This window comes from Typopeltis vanoorti, chromosome 21, assembly GCF_054136105.1.
Source record: "Typopeltis vanoorti isolate ZY-2024b chromosome 21, IOZ_Tvanoo_1.0, whole genome shotgun sequence".
NCBI lineage: Eukaryota > Metazoa > Arthropoda > Arachnida > Uropygi > Thelyphonidae > Typopeltis > Typopeltis vanoorti.
The window spans coordinates 6,799,717-6,814,219 of record NC_143569.1 but is presented as its reverse complement, the minus strand read 5'-3'; the positions used below and the strand labels follow the sequence as shown (position 1 = coordinate 6,814,219).

The following is a 14,503-nucleotide window of genomic DNA, read 5'->3' as shown; positions in this document are numbered from 1 at the left end:
TCGATGCAAATTCATTATTATATTTCCTGGGCATTTATAATCTATGATATTACCAAATATAAAACACAATTTAGTGATGATAAAGCATATTTGAGGAAATTAATAGCTTATTTACTTAATGTTCCCCCTAAAATAGTAGTTGTTTATTATATATAAATGCATCTTCAGGCGATATGTTCCATTTAGTAAGTAAGTAAACAAAAATAAAATGAATAAAAGACAGCCTTTAGTGTGGAAACGAAGGCAATTTTGAATGTATTTTATTTATAACGTAATATGGGTGGGGAAAAAAAATAATCCACTGGTTAGTTATTTCTTCTGATGAATTTACTCTGAGAAAATTTGAGCATCCATGGCAAGATCAAATTCACCTTGTTCATTGTATTCTTAAAAGATTTTCCTTCTGACAATAGAACAGACAAGCAAACAAACAAAAGGTTTCTAGATTTTCTAGTTGATATACGGAGATGAGAATTTAAACTATTTTACTCGCGCGCATCTTATATCGAGTGCGTGTCAACGGAACTTAAATTATGGCGAAACACGTTTCCAGTCTGGCGGAAGGAAACAGAAAGGAAGAAACCTCAGAGCACTTTGACTACGCTGATGGATATCGCGTCGAGTGTGTAGCTCATCTTCATTTCCATTACTGCGGTATGCATTATTTGCAAGTCACTAGCTTGACAAACATGCTGCAATCCATAATTTGTTTCACTAAGAAAGTTTTTCTCTTTTAGCAGAAGGCATAATTTTCAATATTTCTCTATAAATTCTTAACTGAATGATGACAAAGACTGTGCCAATTAGTCCAGTTCGGTAAACTATCAAGGAAAAAATCTAATTTTCTGAAGCGGAGCATTTTTTTTTTGATAGGTAGACATTATCAGGAAATAGGTCTCAGAGAACAATACATATCTGAACATTATCATGATCAGTATCATGATTATTTATAATATGGTTTACAACCCCGCCAGATGACCCCATACCACCATTTATGATTGATATTTCTTATTTGAATTATGCAATTTTTAGCAAATGCCTTTGCTGAATTGGCTGTTCCAGTGGATAGCATCGCTGCTCTACATGCAACATGATATGAAACATGATTTGAATCCTACTGCGAGCACGAAGATTTTGAATGTATTTAGGCGAATCGCTCGATGTGAGGCCACAGTGCTATCAGGAGACCTCAGGAAAATTCCATATATGATCTCTTAAACATGACGTCCACATAATTTATCCCTTATCTAACCTATAAGTATAGTAAATTCATTACAGGTTTACATTTTGTCGGTAGAAATCTCATAAATACATCCCTTTCAATATATCCTTTGGGAATTAATCCTACAGGAATTGTTTTTCTTCAAAATTAAATAAAATAAAAAAATAGATGAAAAACTGTTGTTTATGTTTTTTAATATGTTTATGTTTATTAATATATATTAATATTCTGTTGATTTGCTAAATATTAAGCTTTAGTAAGCAGAAAAAGCAAATAATGATAGTAAAACTACACAGAAAATTGTTTTTAAATCAATTAGTATTCCTTTAAAGAAAATATATTCGTTATTATTGCATGCCATAAACTGTTCAAGAACAAGTTAATTCGTGATTTCAGAACAAGTTTATTCAGTACTTCAGATAACCTGTATTTTTTCTCTTTAACTACCAGTGCAGAAAAAGCACGAGTTTCTCCATATTTTTGAGACACGGTAAGTAACAGCGTAAGCAGATTGGAAAATCACTAAAAAACTTCTACCATATCAGATTCGTTCACTGACGAGTATACCATCGATAATCGAAACACGCGCGTACCAGCCGACGACGGAAAATTAAGACAGAGAATCACTTTGTTACCATGTACTCTCTTGTGGCATGTATTTAGTAAGTTAAGAAAAAAATGCGCGCAAGAAGATAGAAAAGTATGTTCTTTTAGAAGGATCAGACAATGATTGTCGAAACCCATAACACTAGACTGAAAGAAATAATTACTGTTGACAACTGCACAATTATAAGTATCAGTATGCATGCTTAGTAAGTACCACTGCAGGAGAAATATGTTACAGAACTGTATACTAGTCAATTAAATATCTTTATTAAAAAAATGTGACTTTTCACGAAACAGCAGGATGATCATGAAGAATTTAAAAATCAAACTGATGCTAAAGATGGTAAAAAAAAAATAAAGAAATAAATAATGCGTTTGTTTTTCGTGATAAAAAAATAGTCCTTCTAACCATCTAGTTAGTCTTAATTGAATCCAGAGTTATCTAATTATGTCAGCGGCAATTACTTCAAATTGCTGCGTTTCCCGAAATCAAAGTAAACATCGTAATCCGCTCAAGAAAATAAATAAATAAAAATAAAAATAAATAAATCAGCACGTTAACATCTCAGGAATTTTTTAAAGTTGTATTTCTAGTTATTAGTTGGCCAGAAATTTTGCAATAAAATATTAATTGCTATATTTTTAAGTGCCGTGTTATATTTCGATAGCACAGCTTATACACCATTTTTTATTTTAATTTTGCGCTGTTTCTCGCGTTTATACATAACTTGCGAGAGAGTAGTCACTTTAAATGATTTAAATTACTGCTAAGAAATTACATGCGCAAATTTGTTAGCGGAATAAAGAAAATTATTCTTTTAAAATTGCTTATTTAAATAAACTGTATGACGTCCACATTACACCAATTTTTCTTAGCGTAATGTCCTTCTTGCAAACAAGTATTCTAGAAAATTAAAAACAAGCACTCCAGACTGAGAGTGCTTGAGATGCGGAGAGCAGGAAAAATTTATCAACGGTGCCTTCTTAAATCTATTTACTGCGATACTCTAATTCGCAAGCATCAGATTTCGAACGAGAAACTCAAACTTCCTTTTAGAACGCCACGAACTTCGTGGTGAGGTCGTTTTTCATTATTTATGTCTGGAGCTTATTTATTGGCCGTCGACGTCTCTTTATTACCGTGGAACTCCGAAAGCCGTGTGCTTTGTGTCATGAACACTTTCGCACAATGTAGGCTATTTGCATGGTGAAGAGAGGTTTCCAATATCCGCCTTGCTGGAGTTTATCTCGTGTCACTAGAAATGCCGACGTTGTTATGACCCAGAATTCAATTTTACGGCGTCTAATGGGAACTTGGTTTTGCTGATATCGGTGTGTACAATGTGTGGATGCTAAGTTTAAAAATGCAAGGAAGAAATTTGTTGAGCCTCGATAGCGAAAAGATAAAATTCTACGCTGAAGGTCGCATCTCGTACCGACGCAACAACATTTGGTTTATCATTGATTTTAAAATCACGAAAGATTGTACTGTTTTTACAGTGGACGGTGTCGTTGGGATGTCGTGGAGACAGTGAAGTCATTTGGTGTAGTAAGTTTACTGCGAACGTTGATGGTGTGCATTTTTTTCCAAATGTATTTCATCAGCTGTACGCTTAAATAAATCAAATAAACGGAATCTGGAATTGCTTAGAAGATGTTGTCTGCTTCTTTTTCTGAAGCACATTCTTTACAAATGCAGCCTTGATAGCCGTTTCGTGAATATTTGTGTTGAATTTAAAGGTCCTTAGAATGTTTCGTGTTTTAGCATATGCAGCGTATCACTTTAAATGCGCTTTATATTTCTGAGTAAACCGTTATGTCTCCATGTCCCATGGCATAGAAGGACATTTAAGACAATCATAAAATATGTGCACTAATTTTGCTATTAAAATGATTATATTAGATTCATACAGTGAATACGTATAATGTACTAATAAGTATGAAAGTATACAAATATTTCGTGCAATTTTTGAAACCCACCAAATACCTCCAAGGGTTTAATTTTTATGCAAATTATTAACATATTTCAAACCATAGATCATGACCATATCTGGTGCAATTTCATCTCAAACATTTGCGTTTCCCTTATTCACCTGGTTCTTAAACACTTGACGTGCTTCATGCACGATATTATACTAGATATTTCTTATACGCTTCTTACTACCAATATTGATGCACTGATAAAATCTATTTTGTATTCATAGTTTAATGATTTTAAAATTAAGAGTTTCAAATTAGAATTAGAATAGAAAGTGGATAACGATTTTCCTTTGAATAAACGATACGAGATGGCAATTCTGACTTTGATTGGAGTCATGATTAACGCAGGTAAGTGACCACTACCAAGTGGTCACTTACCTGCGTTTATAACTCACACAGTCGATATCGATTCGCTGCTTCTTAAAAAGTAAATAATATATATTAAAGGTAACGTTCATACTAGTAATATCGTATAATACTGTTAACGGTCAACTAGTGTAACAGTTGCATTTTTTAATCCAAAGGCATATTAAGCAGCAAAATGTATACTGATCTGAAATATGTACTGGAAAGCTGACATATACAGTAAGTAAAATCTGAAAAACAAAAAATTCGTTATTAGTTAAGGCAATCAAATTACGCTTTGAGCAGTTATGCGAAATGCAACCTGGAGATATGGATTTGGCAAATCAAGTAATTATCCTTCGCAAAGAATTTCGTCAGGGAGAGGAATAGACTTCGTGACTTATGGGTCACCCTGTATAATATATTAATATCATAGTTTCTGTAATGGGTAATTTTAGATGCCTCGCCTAGAAGATGCATGATCTTGATGTACAGAAAAACTTGCAAATTTGCATTCTATAACATCTCATGCAGAGATTCTGTTTATTTCAATTCTTTCAGTTGTTCTTCTGGCTGATTTGAAATCATGTTATGTCTAATATATTTCAACCTCTTTAAATTGAGAAAAAAATACATACCATCTGCTTATAAACTTATTGTTTTACTTACGTTTTCTGAAACAGAAAACACCCTAGTAACATATTTAACAGAATTCTCCATCCAGTACTCAATATTTATTATGGCTTCCCAAAAGCTGTTCCGCCCAAAGGCCATTTTGCGTATTTATCATATCATTTCTGAACAATTAGTAAGGAAATTTGAAAAAAACCTAAGAAATTGCTACAAGGCATATGATCGTGTCTTGTACAAGTTCCTCCGGTAACAAGTTGCTGCCCTTCATGTTTGTCGTTGAATTTTCCTCTTTGATCATCTACTATGTGTGACGATGGATTTTTTTTAATCATTGTTTCTTGTTCACCGACTTAGGAGCATTTTAAAACCACCTCACTCAATGCTTCCTGCTATATACCAAAATTCTCCTTTTTCTGATTGCAAAATCTTTGAAGGTTTTGGAAATTATGGTGCTTTGCAATCTACCTCCTTGGATTAGTAAAGAAATTAGATTTAAAGTTATCTACAACTTTGTTAAATTCTGGCATTCTGCAGGTTAAAAAAATAATCAAATTCAGTTTGATAACCAAATCTCAATCTCGGTCTACCAAAATAAATGAATAAATCCACTTCACGTAAACTTTCAATAACAAAACTCAATTAAATACTTCCTTTTGTGAAATCGCAATCTCTTTAATCTGCTCCTCTCCTAAACTTGGTTGCATCAGAGTTAAAAAACTTGAACTTACTCCCAAATCCTCTTATTATAAAGCTCTTTTATGTTTGGATAAGTCCATTCAAAACCTTCTAAAATATTCTAGTCTACGTTCAACAGAGCAATCAACGTGATTAATGGCCTCCTTATAACCCTCCACTCCTTGGCACACAGCCATTCGTTGAATTTCTGCCTGTTCTCTCTTGTACAGGTACACTGAGTGGTACTGTTTACTGAACTTGCGTCTTTAATCCACCACTCTCCACAAACCTGTGGAAAGTCAGCAATCAATGAACACTTTAATCTTCGACTTCAGGCTAACTCTATAACTAATCGTCTTCTTCAAGAACGTTTGCTTTTTTGATGATAAGTCATCTTCAATGTTTTTCAAAAACTTAAATCTGTATATTTCACCCTTGGCTCACTTCTTATACTACTGTTCTTTCCTGCTCATTTAAACACTCATAAAAGCACTGATATGCATGCAACATATGGTAATGCATATACTGGTAATTTTTGACGGGTTAAACAGTAGAACGTTGGCATACTTTATCTCATGCTTCTCTCATCATTTAGGTAAAATCAATAAGCAAGTTTAAAATAAAAAAAGAGCCTCCGTAGCTCAGTCGGTATACAGCAAATCTTTTGGTCGGAAAGACCTGGGTTTTATTCCTCTCAAAAACACCTTTATCTGGTCTCTTTCGACGAAAGGTGAGTTAGCCGGTCTCATACGGAGGTAGGGTTTTTTTCACCCGAAAACTCGGGTTTTTCGTTCTCCAGAACAGGCAAACTGGCCCCATGAACACACGCATCTACAGACATAGGACACTCTGGGAGGCATAGGATACAATATGGCTATACAACGTGCACAATTTATACATTTAGTGAATAGTTATTAGTGTTTTGTTTTTATTTTCACTTAGTTTTAATAATTTAGCTTTGTAAGTAAGTCTGAGTGCATCATATGACGTTAAGTCATATGATGATAAAGATAAAGAAAGATAAAGCAGGTACTCATAATTATTTGAGTTACGAATCGTTTATATTAATTGTCATGCGATGTATTTTTGTTTTCCTGATTGTTACTTTTTTCTCAGAGGACATGATAAAATGTTTATTTTTTAACAAAATTCCAGAAGGTTTACGATTGCCATACAACCATCGACAGAAAGTATATGCTAATGGATCTCTTGTTGTGCACGACGTAGAAAGAGCTACAGATGAAGGAAGGTATACCTGCACTGCTCGAAATAAGGACGGACAGACTGCCCAAACCAGCTTATATGTATCTGTATTAGGTAAGACATTGTATCTCATAGAATTAAAGAACTAATCTTCTGTTAGAAAACGAACATCTTAAGTTCAAGAATACAACTAAGCTTCAAAACGATAGTTCCGTAAGTTGCAAATTGTATAACCACAAACCTTATCCTGTTGAACGAGGATAGAAAAATTTAAGAAACTTAAATTTATTTTCTTAAATTGATGAATGGGAATGAGTGGATTCACTGAGATATCACACGCATGCGCGTGCACACGCAGTGATATCCGCTGACGGTAATTCAGGTAACGCGAAGAGAAATAGTTTACCAATGCCACTCATTCTATATTCTCGAGATAGACACGAATCCCCTAATCTGATAGCCTTCTATTAAAAGAAAGGAGAATTCATAGATATACTGATGTTCCCCATAACTCAGCTGAGCCGCGTGAAACAAGAAAGAATTTTTATTCTGGAAGTATCGGTTAAAAGCTGAAGTGTTTCACTGGCATCCACGCGTATAGACACAGCGTGATTATTAAAATACAGCCATTTGCATGATTTCCCTTTCACGAGAATATCGTTGGCATTCAAAACATTTTGGTTTAAAAAATATTCAGGAACTGAAACATTACATCTTGCATTAGCACTTGGGCATTTGGGTTTTCGCTTAGAAATCACATTTAACATCTGTTCGGTGTAACAGGAAAATAAAAGGATTTTCGTCACATCATTTCTATATCTTCTATAAGTAAATGGCACCGCATCAATGTTTCGGAGCTTTGCGTCGAAAAATTCATTCGAACAGATGGCATTCATTGCATTGCTGTTTCGAAAATTCTGAATTAATTTTTAGTTTTGTAACGATGGCTTCTGACAACGTAACGTTTGTGTACACTAAAAGAAAGAAGAAGAAGAAAGAAATACATAGGTTAAATATGGGTACGGGAAAATCGATATGCCACATTTAAAAACGTCATTACTATAGTATTTTTACGGGAAAAAAGTAATGAATTAAGTATAGATGTTTTATTCAAACTTGTTTTCTGAAATATTGCTGTAATTTTGTGTTACTTTTGTGGGAACCGCTTGTGAAATTACACTTATTCGGTATTGAAAGAGGGGAAAAAATGGAATGGACTGCGTTTTATCAGGGAACTGATCGGACTCCGATTTATAAATAACGAAATAAAAATAAAATTATATTTGTAGAAAGTGTGTTATGAAATTCAGACTTCTCCAGAAACAGCAACGTATAAAATATATTATGGAGATCTATTCCTTAATGCTTTTCCTAAGTATGAAAAAAAAATGTACACAGAATATTTATTTACTACAAGCTAAAGCAAAGAAGCTAACTCAGCTGTAGTTAGGGTGAACGTAAAATATACTATCATGAAAGAACATACATTTAACGTCTCGAAGACTGCATTTCAGTTTACAGCAACACAGTTTTCATGGGATACTATAATCGAAAATATATGCCTTAAGCATAAAATGTACATTCCTGAGCAAGAAGCGTCGAATAACGAATCGATTTCATAAAAGTAAAACATTCTTTGGTTTCCTTTAGCTTGGTAATAAACATGAATCTCGTGTTAGATGATTTTCTGAATTCGCTTTCTTGTTTAGAATGTCTTTTATATAACAACAACAACATTCCATACTATGATGACTGTTGGAAATATTTAGGCCCTTTCGAGATTTCGATAGCTTCTTAAAATCGGTTAAATCATCTCTTACAGTATAACTGTAATAGCTTGCACTTTTCTCCATTTAATATAACTTTTTTTTTGTTTAGCCGCATGGTTGGATGAGATAGATTTGTCTCCTCCTGTTGTAACCTTACGGTGTTTCGAATTTTTTACTGTATTACCCTTTTTTTGTCTGTGTGATGTGTAATTAATGTGGTCGTTTTCCTTGGGACCGAATACGGTTTTTTTCGTATGCTTACTTTAATCCAGTTAGGCATTAAAATAAAGAACTAAAATTTCTTCTACTGGCATACCCCTAAATGTGGATTTCAGAACCAACTTTGAGAAATATTGTTTCTAAATCCATATACCTACTGTCTGCATTCATTCAAATAGTGATATTCAATGGCTATCCATATATCCCATCTCATAAAACTCACGGGTTCAATTCAGAATTGTGAATTCAAGACATGGCTGAGGTTAATCCAGACACTGAAGAAAAGAGTCTTCTTATTTTACTAATTTTAGTATGAAACAAACATTTTAGTGATAGTCATGATTATTATTTGCTGTAGTTGATGCAACTTATTTGATTATCTGAAACAAAAAAAAAGTGTTTCACCTAAATTTTAGGGATGCTTTTAGCATCCGGTGGCTTAAAATGACAATAAAGTAATAGCTTTTTTTCTTTCTTCTTTTCTCCAGTAAAACAATATAAAATTTAGAAAAGAGCGCCATTCTTGATTTTAATTAGCATCAAATCGATCATAATACAACCATTATTATTATGCACTCATATTCGATTGATGCAATGTGTACTGTTGCGTAATGGTTTTTCTGTTGTAGCCTCAATGAAGGATCACGAAGGTCCAAGGCATTTAAAATCTTCTGAGTGATGGTTTTTGCACTAATATTTCACACTGCCGGCCTGGTTAGCAGAGTGGTTAGCGTATCCACTTTTCAGCCAAAAGGCTGCGGGTTCGAACCCCGCGGTGGGCATGGATGTTTGTGATTATCTGTGAAAATAATAGTGGTGATGGTGGACAGTAAATGGCGTTGATGTACATGAGGCGGTTTATGGATGAGGTTGAGTGGTGGAGACGGAGTGTTGTAGTGTAGGTCCCCTCCCTCGATGAGTCTTAGGACTCCCTCGAAGTATTAAAATAATAATATTTGTTAATTTCATTAAATTTTGAAGGCCATGTCAGGTATTGAGGACCGTAGTCGAGACTCTCTGTAGGATAATTTATTCCTCCTGAACGATGTGGTATTCCTTTTCTATTGGTCTTTTTCATAAAGTGTGAATGTTTTGATAAATTTATAAACAGATAACTAATTATCTGCATTCACCTTACATTTCTTTAAAAAAAAGAAAAAAAATCATTTTATACTGATATCTGAGTGGGAATATCATTAATTTCCGACCTGTGTAATATGTTAGTAATACTTTATAATTACAAGTCACTAACATCTTACTGAAGCGCTGGTTCGAGAGTAAATTCTGGATCGTTGTAGAAGATTTGCACGGTAGTAGCTACTTGTGTAAATGCGTATGTGTACAACTAATTATAATGGTGCTATTTCATTCGTATTGACAAAAGTCAACGCAATCCTCCTCGTTACTATTGAAACAAATGTCACTTATATCATCTATTTCAGGCGTCAGAAAATATCACCATCGCAATGTATATAACTATAAGCGATATACAATTAAAACGTATTTTTATATATTTATCATGTCTGTTGAATGAAATGTTCTATTTAGAAATCAGATTATTATCTGAATATTTTTCAAATTTCATTCCGGTTTAAAAGTATGTATGTTAACATGGACAGTCCATTTCAATTATTTATTTATTTTTATTATTATTTTTGCATAGTTCGTCCATTTGTGGAACCCTTCATGTTTCCGAAGTCTCTTCATCAAGGACAGCGCTTCAGTGTTCTGTGCACTGTTACCAAAGGCGATCCCCCTGTAGATGTCACCTGGTTAAAAGACGGGAAAAAAATCCACGAAGGGTATGGTGTTCATGCAGTGGAGGTGACCGAATTTTCTTCTACTTTGGTGTTTGAATCTGTTGCTCCTGAACATCGTGGGAACTACACTTGTGTTGCCAGCAACGCGGGAGGAGCTGCAAGTCACACTGCTACAATGGTAATTCACGGTATGGCTTAGATTCGAAACTAGATGTCAACTAACGAAACGGACAAAGTGTTCTGGTGTAGACTATTTCTTAATACGGAAGATTAATTAAAGAAATTTCATTAATTGTTGTAAATCGTAAACATAGCTTGAAAGTATCACTTAAACTATTTGCAGTATTTTAAATTCACACTATAATTGAACGCAGTGTATTGTTATGAATGTAAAGTTGATGGTTTATGTTCCATCTATTATTGTTTATTGTTAGCACTTAATATATTAGGTAGAAAGAAATCTTACCTGAAATAAGTTCCAAGTAAGGAATTGCTAATGTTCCTCCAGATTAATATGTTGTTTTCGTTCAAAGAAGTTCTTTCCTCCTTATATATATCTCAAAATTTCTTATCATTGCCAAGAAGGTTATTTATCAGATTACTCTGTACGGGATATAAGTTTATTAAATTCGCACAGATGGAAATAATAGCTGATTATCCAAAAGACTGACTTTTCTTAGAAAATTGCTATAGGGGAAGAGGGGTTCAATGTTTTTCCTGAAATTTTTGTTCTTCTGATAAAACATGTTGTTGTTTATGACTGAGTCTACTATTTCCTGTGTGATTATCTCTTGTTTATTGCGAATTGTTTCTGAAATTTTCCAAAAGGATAACTTCATCGAGTAATGAGGAAAAAAAAAACTTCGATTAAACAGAACCCTGCTTTTGACAGAAAAACAAAAAACAACTTATGAAATTGTTGATAGATAGCACGCTTCTGACTTTAAGAAGTAAGTGGATTGCTATCGGATAAGATTACCCTCATAATGATTATACTTCTATCTAAATAATATGGTCAAAACAGACTGTCATCCGTAATTGGTGTTAAGTTTTGCTCCATTTTTTTTAGAAATTTATTTTAAAGAAAAATGTTTCCAAACAAGCTGTTATGTCAAAACAAACTTGTATGGCTATGTAAACAACTAAAATAGTTTTAATGGGTTTTGGTTGGCTTGTTTTTTTTATCCTTGTTTCAAAACATTTGCCAACCATAACGATTTCTATTAAAATGCACGCTCTCTTACCATTTGGCATTATATTACTGCACTATATTCTAGGTGCACGAAACCGAAGAAAAATGCAAACACCAAGCTGATACTAATAAAAGACGTCAACGTGTAAATTTCCCCAAAGAGATGGAGGGAGGTCAAAGAATATCGCGAACAAAATTTATGATTCTGAACAACTAGGGAAGCGGAGACCATGAATATGGTCTCTGCGGAGTGAAAACCAATCGGTTTTTGTGGAACTCATTTTTAGTTGATGCGGCGTATTAATTGGCTGGCAACCCCAAGAAGAAGCAAAGCTTTCATGTTAAACCCCAGCACTATTTATGAAACTGAAGGTCGACCCTTCCAACCGTATCAGTTTGCTTCAGAACTACACGTGTTTGCTTTGCTTATTTACGACCTCCTCCGCAATCACAACCGACTGATACCCCAAAGGATTCAGAGTTCGTAGCCAGAGTTGCCTAACCTACTTAAGAAACAGCTCTCTGTTGCGAATGCCTAATTGGAAGTCCACTGTAAGACAGGATTTCAATTTGTAACTGCTACCCAAGAATGTGGATGTAGTATAATTCCAGCAAAAATTTATCTTCAGAAAATGGTTTGGTATTTTTCAGGTTTAGACATTTGTTATATTTTATTGTTGCCTTAAAACAGCAGAACAAGTTAAAATTTGAATATAAACATTCTAAGAAAGGTAATTTTCAAATAAAAATGTGTTTTTAAATCGGAAGTGATTTAGCCGGGATTATATGTTTGGTCTTCTGAAAACTCAAATTTTTACTCCCTTCTTAGATCCGTTGACTATTTAAAGAATAAACAACCTACCTAAAACGGATACAGCTAGTAGATATGAAATATTCGTCAAAGGTTTGCTTAACTTTTAGTAATCAATGATTATTAGAAGTTAAGCAAACTTCTAATAATCATGAAACACAATAATAATATTTGTATTTGAGATATTTAAATTTTAGATTTTTAACCTTTTGTGTTATTCACATTTACCTCAGCAGATATTATTAAACACAGGTTGACACTCAGTCTGTGACAACAGATCTGTGAACTTTATGCTTTAAATGATACACGAATGCGAAGTAACTGTAGAAGTCGCCGAAATCTGCTTATCAACGGAACTGCAGAGTCATTGTTAAATTGAGTAATTATAACAAAAGTACTCTCGTTCTTCTTAAGGTGTTTTGCAACTCATCGTGATAAATTACTATCGACCACTTATTTGATTAGATTCAAATATCTCGTCGAATTCAAGCAATTTGCGTACTTGCAACTCTGAAATAAATCACAATGGAAATAGAAGAATAGCAAAACGATATGCATATCGTGGAAAAGCTATTTCGAGGTGTACTGAACAACAGAGGGGGGGGGGATTGTATTATCGCATAAGTAACAAATCTCAGCCATTACTCGATCGCTAAACAGTAAATGGAATGCTATAATGGAAACGTTAGTCATAAAGTTAATGTCACATTAATATTTTGTATCGCTGCTCAGTTTTTGTCCAGTTTTGTCCAAAAACTGTCCAGTTTTTGAGCTCTTATATTTGGAAATAGTTGAAAAATATTGCGAATATTCCACGAATATCAAAACGTCAATCATTTGCATTAAAGTTTGCCCTCGCATTTCGCCAAAATTTGTCTATCATATCTTAGTAACACGGGTAAGTGGAAGGTCAGCTATTCCGGAACCTCACTTTAGAGATCAAAAATGGAACTTTTTCTAAGGTAATAACTTCAGTCCTCAAATAGACAGTGTGATTGCTCAAACTAGTCAGTGAAATGCATCTAATGATAAAGATAACAGTCATATGCTATACTGATGAACTTAAAATGAACTTAGAAAACCAATTTACAGTACACCCTCTGTCCAAAAAGAAACCGAACTTTTCGAAAATAGAAGAAATTATTGGCGCCACCTGTTGTATCTTTTTTTGTCGAAAGCGGTGATCTTCATTAGTGTTGTGCCAACTTTTTATGACTTTTGTTTCATTACAAGCCGAATTATAGTGCCAAGAGTGACAGAGTCAGAAAATGAGTTTCAAACAGAGAACTGGGATTGACTTTTTTGTGTGCTAAACTTGGTAAACGTTTTACCAAAACGCATCAAATGCTTCAAAATGCGTACGGTGATGAATGCTTATCCCGTACCCAAGTTTACGAGTGGTTTAAGCGATTTCAAAGTGGTCGTGAGACGCTTGAGGACAACGAAAAGCCGGGCCGTCCAAAAACTGGACTGAGCGAAGTTAACATCCAAAGAGTGCGTGATTTCATCAAAGAAAACACGAAATCGTCCGTGAGATTGATTGAAGATGAATTGGAGATTCCAAAATCAACTGTGCACAACATTTTGACCGAGAGTTTGGGCCTTCTTAAATTGAATTCGCGATTTGTTCCACACAAGTTGACCGACGACCAAAAATGTATCGACTTGAACACTGCAAGTACCTCATTAAAACCGCTCGTAAGGACTCAAACTTCCTTGAAGCGATCGTTACTGGTGACGAAACGTAGTGTTTTGAGTATGAGCCCGAAACAAAGCGCCAGAGTGCTGAGTGGAGACCATCAGAACAGGGGCATCCGAAAAAAAGTCGCTAGGAGAAGTCAAAAGTAAAGACAATGGTGAATTCTTTCTACGATTCCCAGGGCATTATCCACAAAGAATTCGTTCCGCCTGGCCAGACGGTCAATGGTGAGTTTTATTTCGAAGTTTTGAAGCGACTGATGTCGTGAATTTGTCGCGTACGGCATGAATATCGTGACGACCGACCGTTCGTCAAAACACACTGTCACTCTTGGCACTATAACTCGGCTTCTAATAAACAAATATCATAGACAGTTGACACAGCACTAA

General features: G+C 34.4%; 1 protein-coding gene across 1 annotated transcript in view; it reads left to right on the top strand.

Moving 5' to 3' along the window:
* The window catches only part of LOC150094606 (cell adhesion molecule Dscam1-like), a 313,219-nt gene that overhangs the window by 180,192 nt on the left and 118,524 nt on the right, over positions 1-14,503 (top strand). Inside the window, exons 8-9 of the mRNA XM_090411602.1 lie at positions 6,617-6,778; positions 10,316-10,600. Of these exons, the coding sequence (XP_090267728.1) occupies positions 6,617-6,778; positions 10,316-10,600 (447 nt within the window). The remainder of the gene's footprint in view (positions 1-6,616; positions 6,779-10,315; positions 10,601-14,503) is intronic.